At 37.8% G+C, this 14,158-nt stretch overlaps 1 protein-coding gene across 1 annotated transcript; it reads left to right on the top strand.

Moving 5' to 3' along the window:
- Positions 1 to 1,829: 1,829 nt before the first annotated feature.
- LOC145692036 (CD151 antigen-like) lies at positions 1,830 to 2,962 on the top strand. The gene has a single exon (XM_081767329.1). It carries the CDS (start codon positions 1,841 to 1,843, stop codon positions 2,591 to 2,593), a length of 753 nt encoding a protein of 250 aa, XP_081623455.1. The 5' UTR covers positions 1,830 to 1,840; the 3' UTR covers positions 2,594 to 2,962.
- The last annotated feature ends 11,196 nt before the right edge of the window (positions 2,963 to 14,158 follow it).

The raw sequence follows: 14,158 nt of genomic DNA on the forward strand, positions 1-14,158 counted from the left end.
CCTTCAGTGTGAGCGGTCCCGGGTTCGATTTCTGGTGGGGGCACTCGATCGAAAAACTATAAAAAGCTTTTTAATGCGAACCATCCTGAATAAGGTTTCCTTATTCACACTAGGCAAACGCCAGGGTGGTACCTAACATAGATCCTAGACTTCTTCCTTTCTTCCTCAATTCTTTCTTTCTACCCTTTCAGTGTGCTCGCCGAGGGACGTCATACCTAAAAAACGTGATGGGCTAACATGCCGTTTGAGGCCGAAAACCCAGAAATCTAAATTCTCGCTTTTAGTAGTTACCTAACACAAGTTGGTTAGTGCTTTTTGTAGCTATTTACTATTAGCTTTTATGGCACTACGCTGTAGGCCTACTTGTACCGATAACAGGTAAGCCTTTTTAAAGTAAATCTGCATCCAGTAATGCAAGTCCGCCCTTCTGCAAGAGTAAAACTACCGTTGAAAGACATGGATACATTACTAATAAGACTCCAACTGACCAAAACATTATATATATTTTAAAATTATATGTTTGTGTTATAGTTTCGGCTATGTAACATAGCCTTCCTCATTATAATGGATACAAAGATAATATAGGTAATTGTTACATTATGATTCTAAATATGTGTACCTAAACTGGGACTGCATGGTTTCCACTTACTAATGACTGTCCTACTAATGGGGCGTTTACACTTGGTCGATTTAGTCGCACGACTAAATCGACTCGCTGCATTTGCCACTAAATCGAAGCAACTAGGCCGAATCAGATCGATGGATGTGTTCAATTATTTCAACCACAGAAAATAGAACGTCTTTCAATTCAGTTGCCAGTCGATTAGTCGCCTTCGATCAACAAGCGATTAAGTTGAAGTCCCGTTTACACGGTCGATTAAGTTGAAAGTGACGTCAATTCAACTGAATCGAACGCAAATCGACTAAGTGTAAACGCCCCATAAAGAACTTGTCAATTTTACGATATAATGTTAATTTAAAAATCAGAATTTTCTCATTATTTAATTATTTTTTAATACATTGTATAGTGCAAGTTTATAATAGACCGTCATAAAAATGGCAATTTTATGGTAAAAATGAGTTGGCTATAGAATGGAAGTAGATTAATATGATATTGATTTCCACTGGTGGAACATTTTGCAAAATGAAGGTAAGCAGTATTTTATGTTAACAAGTGGTATACTGAGGTTATGATGAGTGACTCCATATGAAAGACGACTGTGTAATATATTAATTTCATCAGCGGAGTCTTTCTCTATAATATAGGAAAGTATATTTATGTTTACAAGTTTAGAGTTATTACTGTAGAACCATGACAAAGTGCTTAAACCTACGCAAAGATTCTCTATTGAAAATTCTTTCATCAAAGTACACGTATCTATGCTTCTAAATACTGTTTTCTTAATATAAATTCCCTTATCCAACACTATTTTCTTTTCTTTTTTCTTGTCACTGCTATTTAATTTCGTCCTTAAATTCTTCTGCTATAACACCGCAAATTGTACCAATTACTTTTTGCTTGGACATCTTTAAAACTGCCAGTCGATTTCGAACCGACTAGAGAAGAGCGAGTCGACGAGCAGCATTCAATTTCGGTTGAAACAATTGAACACATCCATCGATCTGATTCGGCCTAGTTGCTTCGATTTAGTCGCAAATGCAGCGAGTCGATTAAGCCGTGCGACTAAATCGACCAAGTGTAAACGCCCCATAAACGCTCATCCCGCACTAAGTTTGCATGGGAGTGTACATAAGGTTACTTTGAAGCCTATAGGAATCTATGTCCGAGGTACAAATTTATATAACCGTAACTGGATATGGTGAAGAAGAAGATGCAAATATGTGTACAAAAGGGCCTGTCGTGTGCTTAATTTCTCTTCTAAATACTTTATCCATTATCAGTGGACTTGTACTCGTAGCTGTTGGGAGTGTCATAGTATGGGCTATCAACAAAGCGGATATCAAGGAATCCTTTATAAAAGACCTATCTGATATTGATTTGCCAAAATTAATCTTCATTGCAGGAGGAGCCACAGTAGTAGTTGGCATCTTTGGGTGTTGCGCAACTTACATAGATAAGAAAGCCTTATACATAATATTTTTTATTCTACTACTAGGCCTCACGGTCATTCAGATAATATTACTGGTAAAGGTAATTAAAATGGTGAACGAGAAAACCTTAAATGACTCATTGATTGAAGTTATGAACAAAACCATGAAAGAATACGAGGAAGACAAAGGTAGCATGACAACTTGGAATGGCATACAGAAGACATTTAAATGTTGTGGAATACACAGTGCATATGACTGGCTAGAAAGAAATATGACTATACCTGTTACTTGTTTTAATAAGAAAGAAGACGTTTCTATATTTGCGCAACTGCTGGTGCAGGCTGTTTCACAAAACATGAATTTAACTCAAGTTTACGAGCAAATTAAACCAAAGCTTGTGAATAATGGTGATCATGGATGTTTGGACGTATTCCACCCACATTTAAATATAGTATTTAAAATATCAATGTATTTTCCCTCGATATTGTTGTGCATAAACCTAGTCATAGCCATTCTTTCCATCATTGCAGCATGTTGTTAATTCCGTTATCATAAAGGTTACAATACTTGAGTAACTAAATCAGAAATTTAATTTTTCTTACCAAGAACAATTTCTTTCGTCTACGCATTTCAGGACTCGAATTCTAATTAATAGTGAAATATCAACATGTATTGCATGCGTATAGATTTTATGAATCATTGAACCAAAAAATGACAGCTGGGCAGAGTGATTTGTATCAACTGTACAAATAATATTTTAGTTCGAACCTGATTTATTTTATTATGAATATGAGGAAAGTGTTTGATAAAGATTATTTTGTAAAATAAAGCTTGAAGTTCCTAGGTATTTTTCAAGGTTTATTATGAGTACGAACAAAAATCTTCAAAATAAGTGATTGTGTAGTACTGTTTGTGCCCTCCAAAACACGCGTTTCAATACAATACGCGAAACAATAAGTGTTTCCAGATTCAAATCCAGCCCGGGATCGGGGGTGCCTAGGCTCTCAGTTTTTGAGTGACAAAACTAATTTAAGCTGTTACTTGTATATTCTTGAAACTTTACTATAAACTCATACCTATCATAGTGTGGTTTCTGGTTGTCCCCCACCAGTTTTTACTTTCTCTTACCCTTTAGCACGGTATATTAAAGTAGGTTATGGATAGTTATTTAGATTATGTCCCACTCATATAATATGATATAGTGTCAGAAATTATATGTAATAGGTATAATATAAGCATGAAGTTCCGATTTCGTTTCGTTTCACAATCCAGATTCTTTGGTTGTGACTGGCTCATTTGGTAGTGATTACAGTTTGTTAATTAGTTTAGGTTAGATTATGTTAAGTGTTAACTTTGATTCCCAGCAATCGAGTACAATGGCTCACGATAACTGATTGTACCGGTTCCCGAGCCGTCGATGTACTTTGGACCGATACTAAATGCCATCCTTTCATTTAAACGATATGTAAAATTTAAATAATAGTTGCTGTTTCAATGATTTTTAAATGCAATAATATGAAAAATGTTCAGCAGTAGGAGGTTCTTATGAGTAATAATGAAAACATCAAATAATGAAGGTGTTATTGCATGCTAGGTCAATAAAGTGAGGGAAGGAACTTAAATTAATTTCGGACAGAATCAGCTTTAAAAGGATGAATTGTGTCACGTGGCAGGGGCACACTTTTCAGGTTGTCGGTTTCTAAAGATTATAATACTTCTTTTAATAAAAGTTGCACGCGGAGTTAGTAGGGTTCTACCGGTACATTCTGTAAAGGTTTGCGTCAAAACAACAGAAAATTTGCGATAAACTGCATAGGAATTATAATAACGTTTTAGAACTTACGTGTTGCGTTGCTGTACCCAGAATTTTGTGAATACTAGTACGAGCTTGAGGACCATAGTCTAACTCGCAAAACTTATCTCAACATACTGTTCTCAAAACTAACAGAAAGTAAAGCAGAATCATTTTTTGAATAAAGATGTGAGAGGAACAAATACACGAAGGGGTTAATACTATTTAATATTTTCAATTCTAGTATCAACACATGTTCAGGGACGTAAATAAAGGCCCCCGCATTGCGGAGGTCCTCAAGCCATAAGTGGGCCTCAAATCGTAATGTGGGACGTAGAGAAGGGGCCCCACTCCATGCTGTCTGCAGGGAGGCCCCCAAGCCTTTAGTTACGCCACTGCTTATGTTACCTACCAGATAACAATAATTTTAAATAAAATGCTTTTTAAAAATGAAAATTCAATAACTTATTCGTCTCCATCATTATATAGGCCCGTCAAATTAGGTACCAATAATGGCCATCAGTGGCGTATTTACGATTTTCTTTCGGGGGGCTTTGCCTGAAAATGTGAAAATTCTGCAAGATATTTGATATACTTTACTATAGTAAGTAAGATTTCGGGGGTCTTAAGCCCGGAAGCCCCCTAAATACGCCACTGATGGTCATAATTAATAACACTTTTTAAAAATAATCTCGTTGTATAACTGTCTTCGTCATTAAGATACTAAAAGTACCTAGTGATTTGACTTGTGCTAACGCAACCATCTTGGCAAAATGGCAGGCTAAGATTCACACTGATTCTTTTGGTAAATTTCTTAAAAAAAAAAAAAAAAAAAAGGCTAACTTTCGAAAGAAAATGAACTGGATCCTACTCCATTCTTGAAAGAGCAGATAATTTCGTATCATATACAAGTTATATTTTTTCAATACTTACCATTCTCCGGCAACAGTGACCATCTTCATGAAAACTTTATTTAACATAAGTAGCATTGTTAGTTTAACGGAATATGAAAATGCTTTTGGAGTTAATGGTTATCATTAATATCCTTTTTTTTTTTTTGTTATGAGAAGTGAATTTTAGGATATTTCTTGTTTCTTGACAATTAGAAATATGTTCTCCCCCTCCCCTCGAATTACTATTACTGCTACTAAAATAATAATTTTTCTTATTTAAAAAATAAAAAAAAATAAAAAAAGAAACGCAAATGCTGTTTACTCCATTCTTCAAAATATTCATACCATCCTGTCGTTAAAATCAGAGGTGTTTCCAAGGGCGCCGATTTCTCTGTAAATTTGGGGGGAGGGCATTCAGATGCAGAAGGTATATATATGAAAATTTTAAGACAAATTGCACTCAAATTATGCGAAATATTGTATATTCATAAATAAAATGACGGGGGTCCGCATGAGCTTTGGAGGGGGCCGGGCATCCCGGCACCCCAAGGATCGGCGCCCTTGGAGGTTTCCAAAAGAATTCAAGGGGCCGTGAACCCTACTAAAACAATGATTTTAAAGAAACTATGTTACTAAGTTACTATGGTCATCACATGTCTTGAAAACATGGCAACATGGCATTGATGATCACACATTAATTTATATTACATCAACACATTTAGTGTTCTCCATTTAAGTTAAAACATTAAGTTCAGGTGTGCTCCTCTTCAAAAATATGGTAAGGACCCTACCCCTTCAAAACCAATCTGAGGATGGACTGGTCCGGATTAACAGCCTTAAAGAGCTTAAATACTCAGAAGATTTTGTTTCCCCCATACAGTGTCGGATTTACGTATAAGCTAAACAAGCTATAGCTTAGGGCCTCACTCTCTCTAGGGGCCCCAAATATTAAACGAAAAAACTGGATGTATATTTCGAAAATATAAGATAAAAAATAAATAAAATAAAATTTATATATAGCAACAGTGCATCATGTTGTGTAGGCTTCTATGATGCAAATAATCGGGCCCCTTCTGCTAGCCTGCTCCCTAAAATACACTAATGTCTTCATTTCTGTACACAGGGTGAGTAAATTCATCTGGACACATAAAGGGCCCAATTATGTTCAATAGCTTAGGGCCCCACCAAACCTAAATCCGACTCTGTCTTCATACATATCGAACTCAACATATAATCAATAATAAACCACAAAAGCAAATGTTATTTATCGAAATTGATCAAAACACAAAAAGAGGTGAATAATGTTTATTTTTTATACTTCCACTTTATTTATATTTGAAAAATTTTCTACTACTTGTTTTTAATTGAAAAATTTATCAGATCGTCAATCATTAGTATTATCAAGCATTACTTCTATTATTACTATTATTTTTTCTTTACTTACGCCAAGAAGGTTACGTTTTCTAACGGAGTACGTATGTGTGTGTGTGGTTTCATTCCATTGAGATTGCACAAATATATATATATATATATATATATATATATATATATATATATATATATATATATATATATATATATATATAAACTACACACACTGCATAGAAAGCTTCCCCTACTTTTGTTTACTGTGTAGTTTTTTTTTCTTCGATGTCATTACCCTTAACAAAGGTCTGCAATCTGAGTGCTCTTTATATCTGTATGTGAGGGCTAGTCAGAAAGGACAAAGATTTTTTTAAAACGTCTGAAATACACTATGGTGTCGTCCTTTTCAAACAACTCTCAGTCTAGTTGAATACACTTTACCAAACCCGTCAGCCAGTTCTGGAACACGGGCTAGCAAAGCAACGATCCTTCGACATCTTTTCAAAACACTTTCAAACTTTTTTACGACGGTATCCGAAGAACCAAAACGCTCCCCAGCTCCCTTTGCAGGTGGGCGAAGAGAAAAAGTCAAAGAGACCTAAGGGCAGTTTCGAGGATGAGGCACACATTCAATGTTTGTGCAGGACAAATGTTGAGTAATAACGTAGCACACGTGAGAGCGAGCATTGTCGTGGTTAGGGATTGGCACGAGCGAGGTTTCTTTGAAACTCGACTCGACTCGAAATAGACATCTTTCAGCTCGACTCGAGAACTCGGCTCCAAAAATTTCTTCCAACTCGACTCGAATTTGGGTCGAGTTTCGAGTCGAGTCGAGTCAAATCGAACTGAATCCTGTGTGTAGTTTTAAATGCTCTCTTCAAGTATCCTACACAGACAATATAATTATCAATCATACAACTATTACCCTTATTATTATTACAATTATTATTATTATTATTATTATTATTATTATTATTATTATTATTATTATTATTAGGGGAAGGTCGGGTAGTATCGGACACTTAAGGAGCATATGACTTAACAACATTATGATAATCAGAAATTTAATAAAAACCTCATATATGCAATCCTCATACATATTTTTATAACACTGTATAAACCATATTTCACTTCTACTACAAAATTTATAAAAAATAAAAAAAATGTAAAAGTCTAATTTTTCAAGATATAAAAAACTGGCGGGTTATATCGGACAGATCTGTTATTACCTTCCTATAGTGCGTCCAGTAAGAGAACGTCTCTGACAGCTCGCAGTGACATTGCCACTACTCGCGTGTCAAGGTTTTTTTTCGGTGCAACTGTAGTGGCAATTTAATTAATGGTATGAGACAGAGTGATCGTGGTTGGTAACACTGGTATCAAAGTAGGAGCTGCAATGTCCCGCCGCATGTGGTAAGAAACGTCAGAGACCATCTCTTGTTGGCCGTGCTATAGATTCCTTACATGTCTTCTTTCATACGTTACAAACTGCAGATTGTTATGTTGTGTTGCAAATATCATATTTATAATAAAATGCATCTCTCTCAAGACTTGCGCAGTTTTCATGTGCCCAACCTTTGCATGAATTACACTGTATCCAGTTCTAATCAAAGTTTCCCCCACAAATTACGCAATCAGTCTTTGTTTCGCACTCGAATTTCAGAGACTTCCTTGCTGATCCAACTGCTTGGTTGAGCATCAAATACGGCTTCCTTCGGGAGCATTTTTCGTAAGATCTTTGTCCATTCTTACTTTTGGGAACACAAATAATGGAGGGATAAATTGATCACCTGACGCGTTTATGCACAAAAGAATTGTTACGTTTTTGCCTTTTTCTCCAGATGTTAATTTCCCTACCTGCTTTTTTCCTTTTATAGACACAACTTTTAACTGATTTTCATGAACTGCTAACACACCAGTTTCATCAGCATTAAAAATTCTCGATGGTTTAAAATAATATTTATTCATAGGTTCAGAGAGTTTGTCAAAAAAAAATATACCAACGTCCTCCTTGTTGAATCCTATAGCTCACTGCAAACTTGTGGACTCCGCGCACCTCAAATTTAAATCGGGATGTCTCTTCATGAAAGAATAATAAAAATCATTCCCGGCCAGTCCTTTATTTCTGTTAAATTTATGGTTCAGTTTCAAGTGTTGAGCGAACTGAAATGCTAGTTTCAAAATTTTTTTCTTGTTGAGAGGCATCAACTGGCTGTCCAGATCTTTGACAAGATTATACAGTAACTTATCTTGTTCATCCGTAAAAGTGTTTTGAAATTTACCCATTGGCGGTTTTACTTGAATTTTTTTTCCCAAGGAAAGAAATCTTACCCTGTCACCTAAAGTGCTTTTCGGGACGGAAGACTATTTACTTGCTTCTCTTGTACTCATCCCACCACTTATCACTTTTTCAATTGCTGTTTTCATATTTTCCTCTGACCATTTACCTCTCTTTTGTCCATTTTTACCTGAAAAACATGAGAGAACTATAAGATTTCGCATTGCAACTTCGAATATTGCTGTCCGATATTGCCCGACAACACCCTGTCCGATACCACCCGACCAACGTGCATGATAATAGAGAGTCTTGAAATAATTTGTCTTGCAATGTAGGCAATGATATAATGCCAATTAGGATACAAAACTACAACAAAAATGTACAACTACTTAAATTCATATTTCACTTACCTTTGTTTCTGTAATTAGCCGACAAAATTAAGTACGTGCAACCACAAAACGCACAAAAACTACAAATCGTCGCACCACATGTACACCTTTCAACGTACTACCTCAGGATGTTGGCGCCACGCTTCCCTCACAAAGAACTACTAACACGTGGCTAAAGAGTGTCATCATCCTGTTCCGAAAATAGTGAACTATACACTGTCCGATAGTATACACTGTCCGATACTATACGCTGTCCGATACTATCCGACTTTCCCCTATTATTATTGTTATAACAATACCTTGTATAATCATGAAAGGTAGACGGTTTGTATCTGAATACTAAAAACTAGTTGACTGCCGATCTCAATCATCGAGTAGTCTTCAGGAGGCAAGAACATTTTTCACGAGGTTCTGGGTTTGACTTCCGGAGAAGCAAGTATTTGGGCTCGATCCATAAATTGTTAAAAGTTATAGGGCGCCGGCCAAACATGTACAAAACTGCTTAGTCCGGGTTTAGGACTAATGGCTCAAATGGCTCAGCTCACAGCTCATTCACTCTCGATCCGAACCGAACAGCTCACCCAACCGAACCGGGCCGAGCCTAATCGAACAGAGCTGATGTCTCACCCCAACAGAACCGGTTCCAGCCTTTGGCTCAGTTCTGTCTAGTCGAACTGAGCCGATGGACTCGTTTAAACGAAGCTGGCTCAAGTCGGTGGCTCACCTGAGCCGAGTCAATGGCTCATCTCAACCGAGCCGGCTCGAGTCGATGGCTCACCTGAGCCGAGTCAGTGGCTCATCCCAATCGAGCCGACTCGAGCCTTTCTCTCAATTGAAACGAGTCGAGCCGGTTGACATCACTGCCCGCCTTGGGCTTCTGCTTGGGCTCAAAAATTCGACTGTACAAATCTAAGCTTTGATGGTAAGAAATACAGTATTTACTTATATTGATATTTGAGGCTCTCTCGTTATAGAAATCTATTATCTCATCGAGACGAGATATGAGCAGTGTGGAGCAACACTAGAAGTATTCCACATTACTGCTTATACTATTTCTCATCGCTTTCGCTTTTCAGTCTAATCAGACCATGATTTTAAAACAAGTTAAAACGAGCTGAACGAGCGAGCGATTTATCAAACTCGACCTCAAAAACAGTAACTCGGCTCGGAACTCGACTCGAGGAAATTAGCTTTGACTCGACTCGGAACTCAGTAGAATTCGAGTCGAGTTTCGAGTTGAGTCTAGTTTTAGCTCGACTCGTGCCCATCCTTAGTTGTGGTAAAGGTATCAATTACTAGGATGCCATTCCGGTTGTTTCGTTGGTTATGTTAAGCAAGAACGTCCATAATAGACCTATAATAATTGCCATACGAATGGTTTTCATGTTGGTACACCATTCCACAGCAAGCGAACAACGAAATGACCATCACTTTTCCTGCCGACTAAACAATCTTCAACTTGTTTGGCGTTGGAGAAATATCTGACGTGGCCTGTTTGCCTTTCAAGTCGTAATGGTGAACGCAAATCTCACCACCTGTAATTATCGAATTCAGGTATGCATCTCTATTCTCCAGTACTAATCGTTGAAGTTCCCTTCACACTTCCACTATCATCACTGTCTGTTCAGGTGTCAGTAATCTTGGAACAAATCTCGCACAAACGCGTCTCGTGTTCAAGTAATTACACAGAATCGAAAACGCACTGCCCTGGAAAATCCATAATATGTCTGCAAGTTCGTCAATTGTCATTCATCGGTCTTCACGAATAATGATGGAAGCTGCCCCATTAGGAAGTCGCGGTCGGAAAGAGGGATTGCCGCTGGAGGCAGCCGGCACTCGTCCGCGGCGGCACGATGATCTACTTGTTCAAATTGCCGACCTTTTGCCGAGGCGGCAAGCGGTCGAAAATCGTAAAATAAAATGCCCTTTGCCGTCTGTTGCCGACCGTCAGAGTCGGCAAAACTGTTCCAAAGGGCTCTTTCCGACCCTGTGCCAACTCCTTATGCTGGCCTCTTTACGACGGCGGGGCCGGCGCATTTAATACTCATTTGCGACTGTTTGCCGACTGATCGGCAAGGCAACTATTCGCCGCGGTCGAAAATGGCGCAGAAAGACGCTGGTGTCCGGCGCCGGCAATCCGACCGCGGCGTCTGGTCGGCATGGACAAATTGTCCGACTGTAGGCGGAAGGATCCTGATTGGGTGTTTTAATCATAGTTTCGTTCACTAATATCGCTGCAGCACCTGGATCGACTTTCTTTGTTGTAGAAAGAAGGCTTTCTTTAGATTCCTTGAACTATCGGAGACCTGTGAGTTGTAACAGAACTCCATCACTATTTGCTTGCTGCAACAGTTTGTACGGTTCAACATTATTTAAAATTCATTTAAAAGATAAAGAAGGAAAGGGAACCTAATGCATAAGGATCTACTTTACGCCAAACCTAAATACTCACCATGTGCTTACCTGCAAAAATATCCATTTGGAGAATTAAACCTAAAAGAGAATGATACTTACCTATAAACATCATAGAAAGTTAGCTTGTTGCAGGAAATGTAAATTCAAAATGATGATATTAATATTTAGCGCATTTTTATTTATTATGTATATTTAATTTAGTGTTTTCATTCCTTTCTTTGTATTGTATTTTGAATCTTGAATAGCTACTGAATTAATTGATACATGTATCCGAGTTAGACCTCGATGGAGTCTTAAATTAACGCAACAAAAACCCAAGCAACAATATTTCTACCACATTCACGCTACTCTAAACTTCGTCGAAGTTATTGACAGCTCTCTCGCGACGTTTATCACGTACTTATCTAGCCACGTAATACCATTATATATCTAGGTATAACATATAACCAACACTTCCCTTGGACTAAAGACCGGAACATATCACCCTTAAAGCTTACAATCGGCTCAATTTATGAAAGCGCTTGACTGGTACTAGCTGAGCATTCAGAATGCATATCATCCTAAATACTTACAATGTGTTTGTATTGGCCCCTTCCTTCTTCACTATGGTGGCGTCCGAATTTCCACGAGGTCGGCCGTCCATCGTGGTGCAACGTCGTGAAGGATGAAAGAAACGTAATGTTATATTGGGCCGCCACACAAACTCGAAGGGCTGTAACAGTTGTTTGCTGAACAGTTATTGTCCCAAATATGCGAGCTCTGAGAGACAATGCCAACGATGGGACGGATACAATGTTTAAACGCAAAATTGAAATTCAAAAGAGGAAATTCCTATTCCCTCGATCAGCTGCTGGTCCCCAGAAGTTTTCCTGCACGCAGAAGTTGGCCTTCCAGATCGGTAGCTGCTCGGTGGAGTTCATTTATGTTCTTGGGTGAACTGTGGTACAGATCAAAGAAAGACCACATATGCTGGATACGTGGATTCTCTGAGTTAGCACCTAATACTGCCAACTCAAGGCAGTGATTTCTGCAATGCAAATCAGATCAAGGACTAATTGTTTCAGAAAGAACCGCTACGCCTGAATTCCATTTAATCATGTTCGATGCTTCATTTGTTGCGAAATACACTAGGTTTGATCTCAGGAAACCTGTGAAATCGTGCTTCCTGGAGTCAAGTGATCAAGTGGTCGTAGACCGCTGCTGAAGTGGTTCTGATGGGTTCGATTAAGTCCAGAAAGAAGGCAAGAGGATCGCGTGTATCTCCAAGAACGGTTCTCAAGCAGACAACCAGACACGTCGTGCTTCCAATGGCCATTGGCTCATCTACTAACACTTCTAGTTTCGTCTCATTGGAGATGATCCTACTGCATATCTTCTTCAGCATTTCGGTCGAAATATGTATGGTGATGTCTGCGCAGTTGGAAGGCTATTGCAGTATGCTGCCCATGAGCACCCCATTTAGGTTCTCCAGATCTATGTCTTGCTGAAAGATTATGAAGGGACTTTCACACTTCGCACTCTTGTACACAGTCCAAATAATATATGATAGCGTCTAGAAGTACTCATCAGCTTCGTTCTCCAGATATGTCTTTAGTGATTCTATTCCTGCTTCTTCCTTACTCTTCTATGCACTCTGCTGTCATATAATAAATTGTCACATAATAATGCATAAGGTATTTTTTTTCAAACATAAAATTGAAATTGGAATGATATTTTCAGTGTACATTTTCGTACACGGAAGGTGAAAAATAGTAAATAGAAAGCGATAATATATGGTCAAGGTTAGTTGTGTGAATAGGAAAACAAACTTTCCCATCAAAAGCAACAATAGCCAGTTGACATCTACGTAAGCTTCTCGGCCCGCTGCTTTTACAAAATATAAACACATCTGGTGACGTGATATAGAAAACAAATGCATGGACTTTCCAGAAGAGAAATAGCAGCAACAGAAATACGTATTGAAAACCATTTTTTTGATTTTTTCTGCATGTTACATCAGAAGGTTGAATAATATAAAAAGCACGGGCAAGAGGCATTGATCATCACAATTAACCTCTCCGTCGAATTATACGTACTGAGTCAAATCTTCAGTAACCGCCATGGAGTTTGGGACGCTTGCTTTGTAAGTACCTCTTCTTTTCCTATGATATCCCTTCTCCACTTTGGGGAGGAGTTTCAGTAAAACTCTGCATCTGGCATGTATGAGTAAAGTCATTCATCATTGTGGGTACAAGTCTCCTGGTGACATGCAACCCACTGTACAGTTCATTTTTGTACGATTCAGGCATAATAAATTGTATTTTAAATGGGGCCTCATGTTCTCACTTCAAGCCCTGATATTTAACAACAACAACAACAAAATTTAGGTTGGTTTAAATTGCACTTTAAAGAATTCAGTTTTATTTACAATGTCTTGCTTTTGCATTTTATAATATTTTACTACTAAGCTCATGAATTCTTGTGCTTGAAGATTTTCTTGCGAAGAGGCGTACAGTGCTTTTCTTTATTTTTATCATATTTTTCATATGACTCTATTAATATAATTAATGCTTCTCTTGTCCAGGCAGCATTGTTTTGAAATTACAGCGAGAAATAAAGTTGAATGTCGTCAGGCGCTAATCTTTTCTGATTGGTAGTTGTATGGAAGTCCAGAAGAAAATAGAAACTGCTTCTATTTCTTCCAAGACAGGATACAAATAAAGACAGCAGAAAATTTCAACCGGAACTAAGGGCAAGTTACTTCTCACACGATCGTTAAGTAAGGTCGTGAGTTTTAGATCATGAATCGCAGCCTTACTTCAGTCTCGTCTAAGACAGGCTTTACCTAACCTATTCTAAACTAACCTAACCAAACAATGTTTAATGTTTTTAATTGCTTTATTGTAGGTTTGAAACTGGAAGGGTAACTCTAACCTTAAGCCAAAATGGATTTACTAAATATATATCACATTCACTTTCCAGTGATGGTATGTCT

The sequence above is a fragment of the Thermobia domestica genome, chromosome 8 (assembly GCF_964235325.1).
Source record: "Thermobia domestica chromosome 8, izTheDome1.hap1.1, whole genome shotgun sequence".
Taxonomy (NCBI): Eukaryota; Metazoa; Arthropoda; class Insecta; order Zygentoma; family Lepismatidae; genus Thermobia; species Thermobia domestica.

Excerpts from the sequence above, each read along its gene's own strand:
- LOC145692036 (XM_081767329.1), top strand. The coding sequence starts at position 1,841 with ATGTGTACAAAAGGGCCTGTCGTGTGCTTAATTTCTCTTCTAAATACT.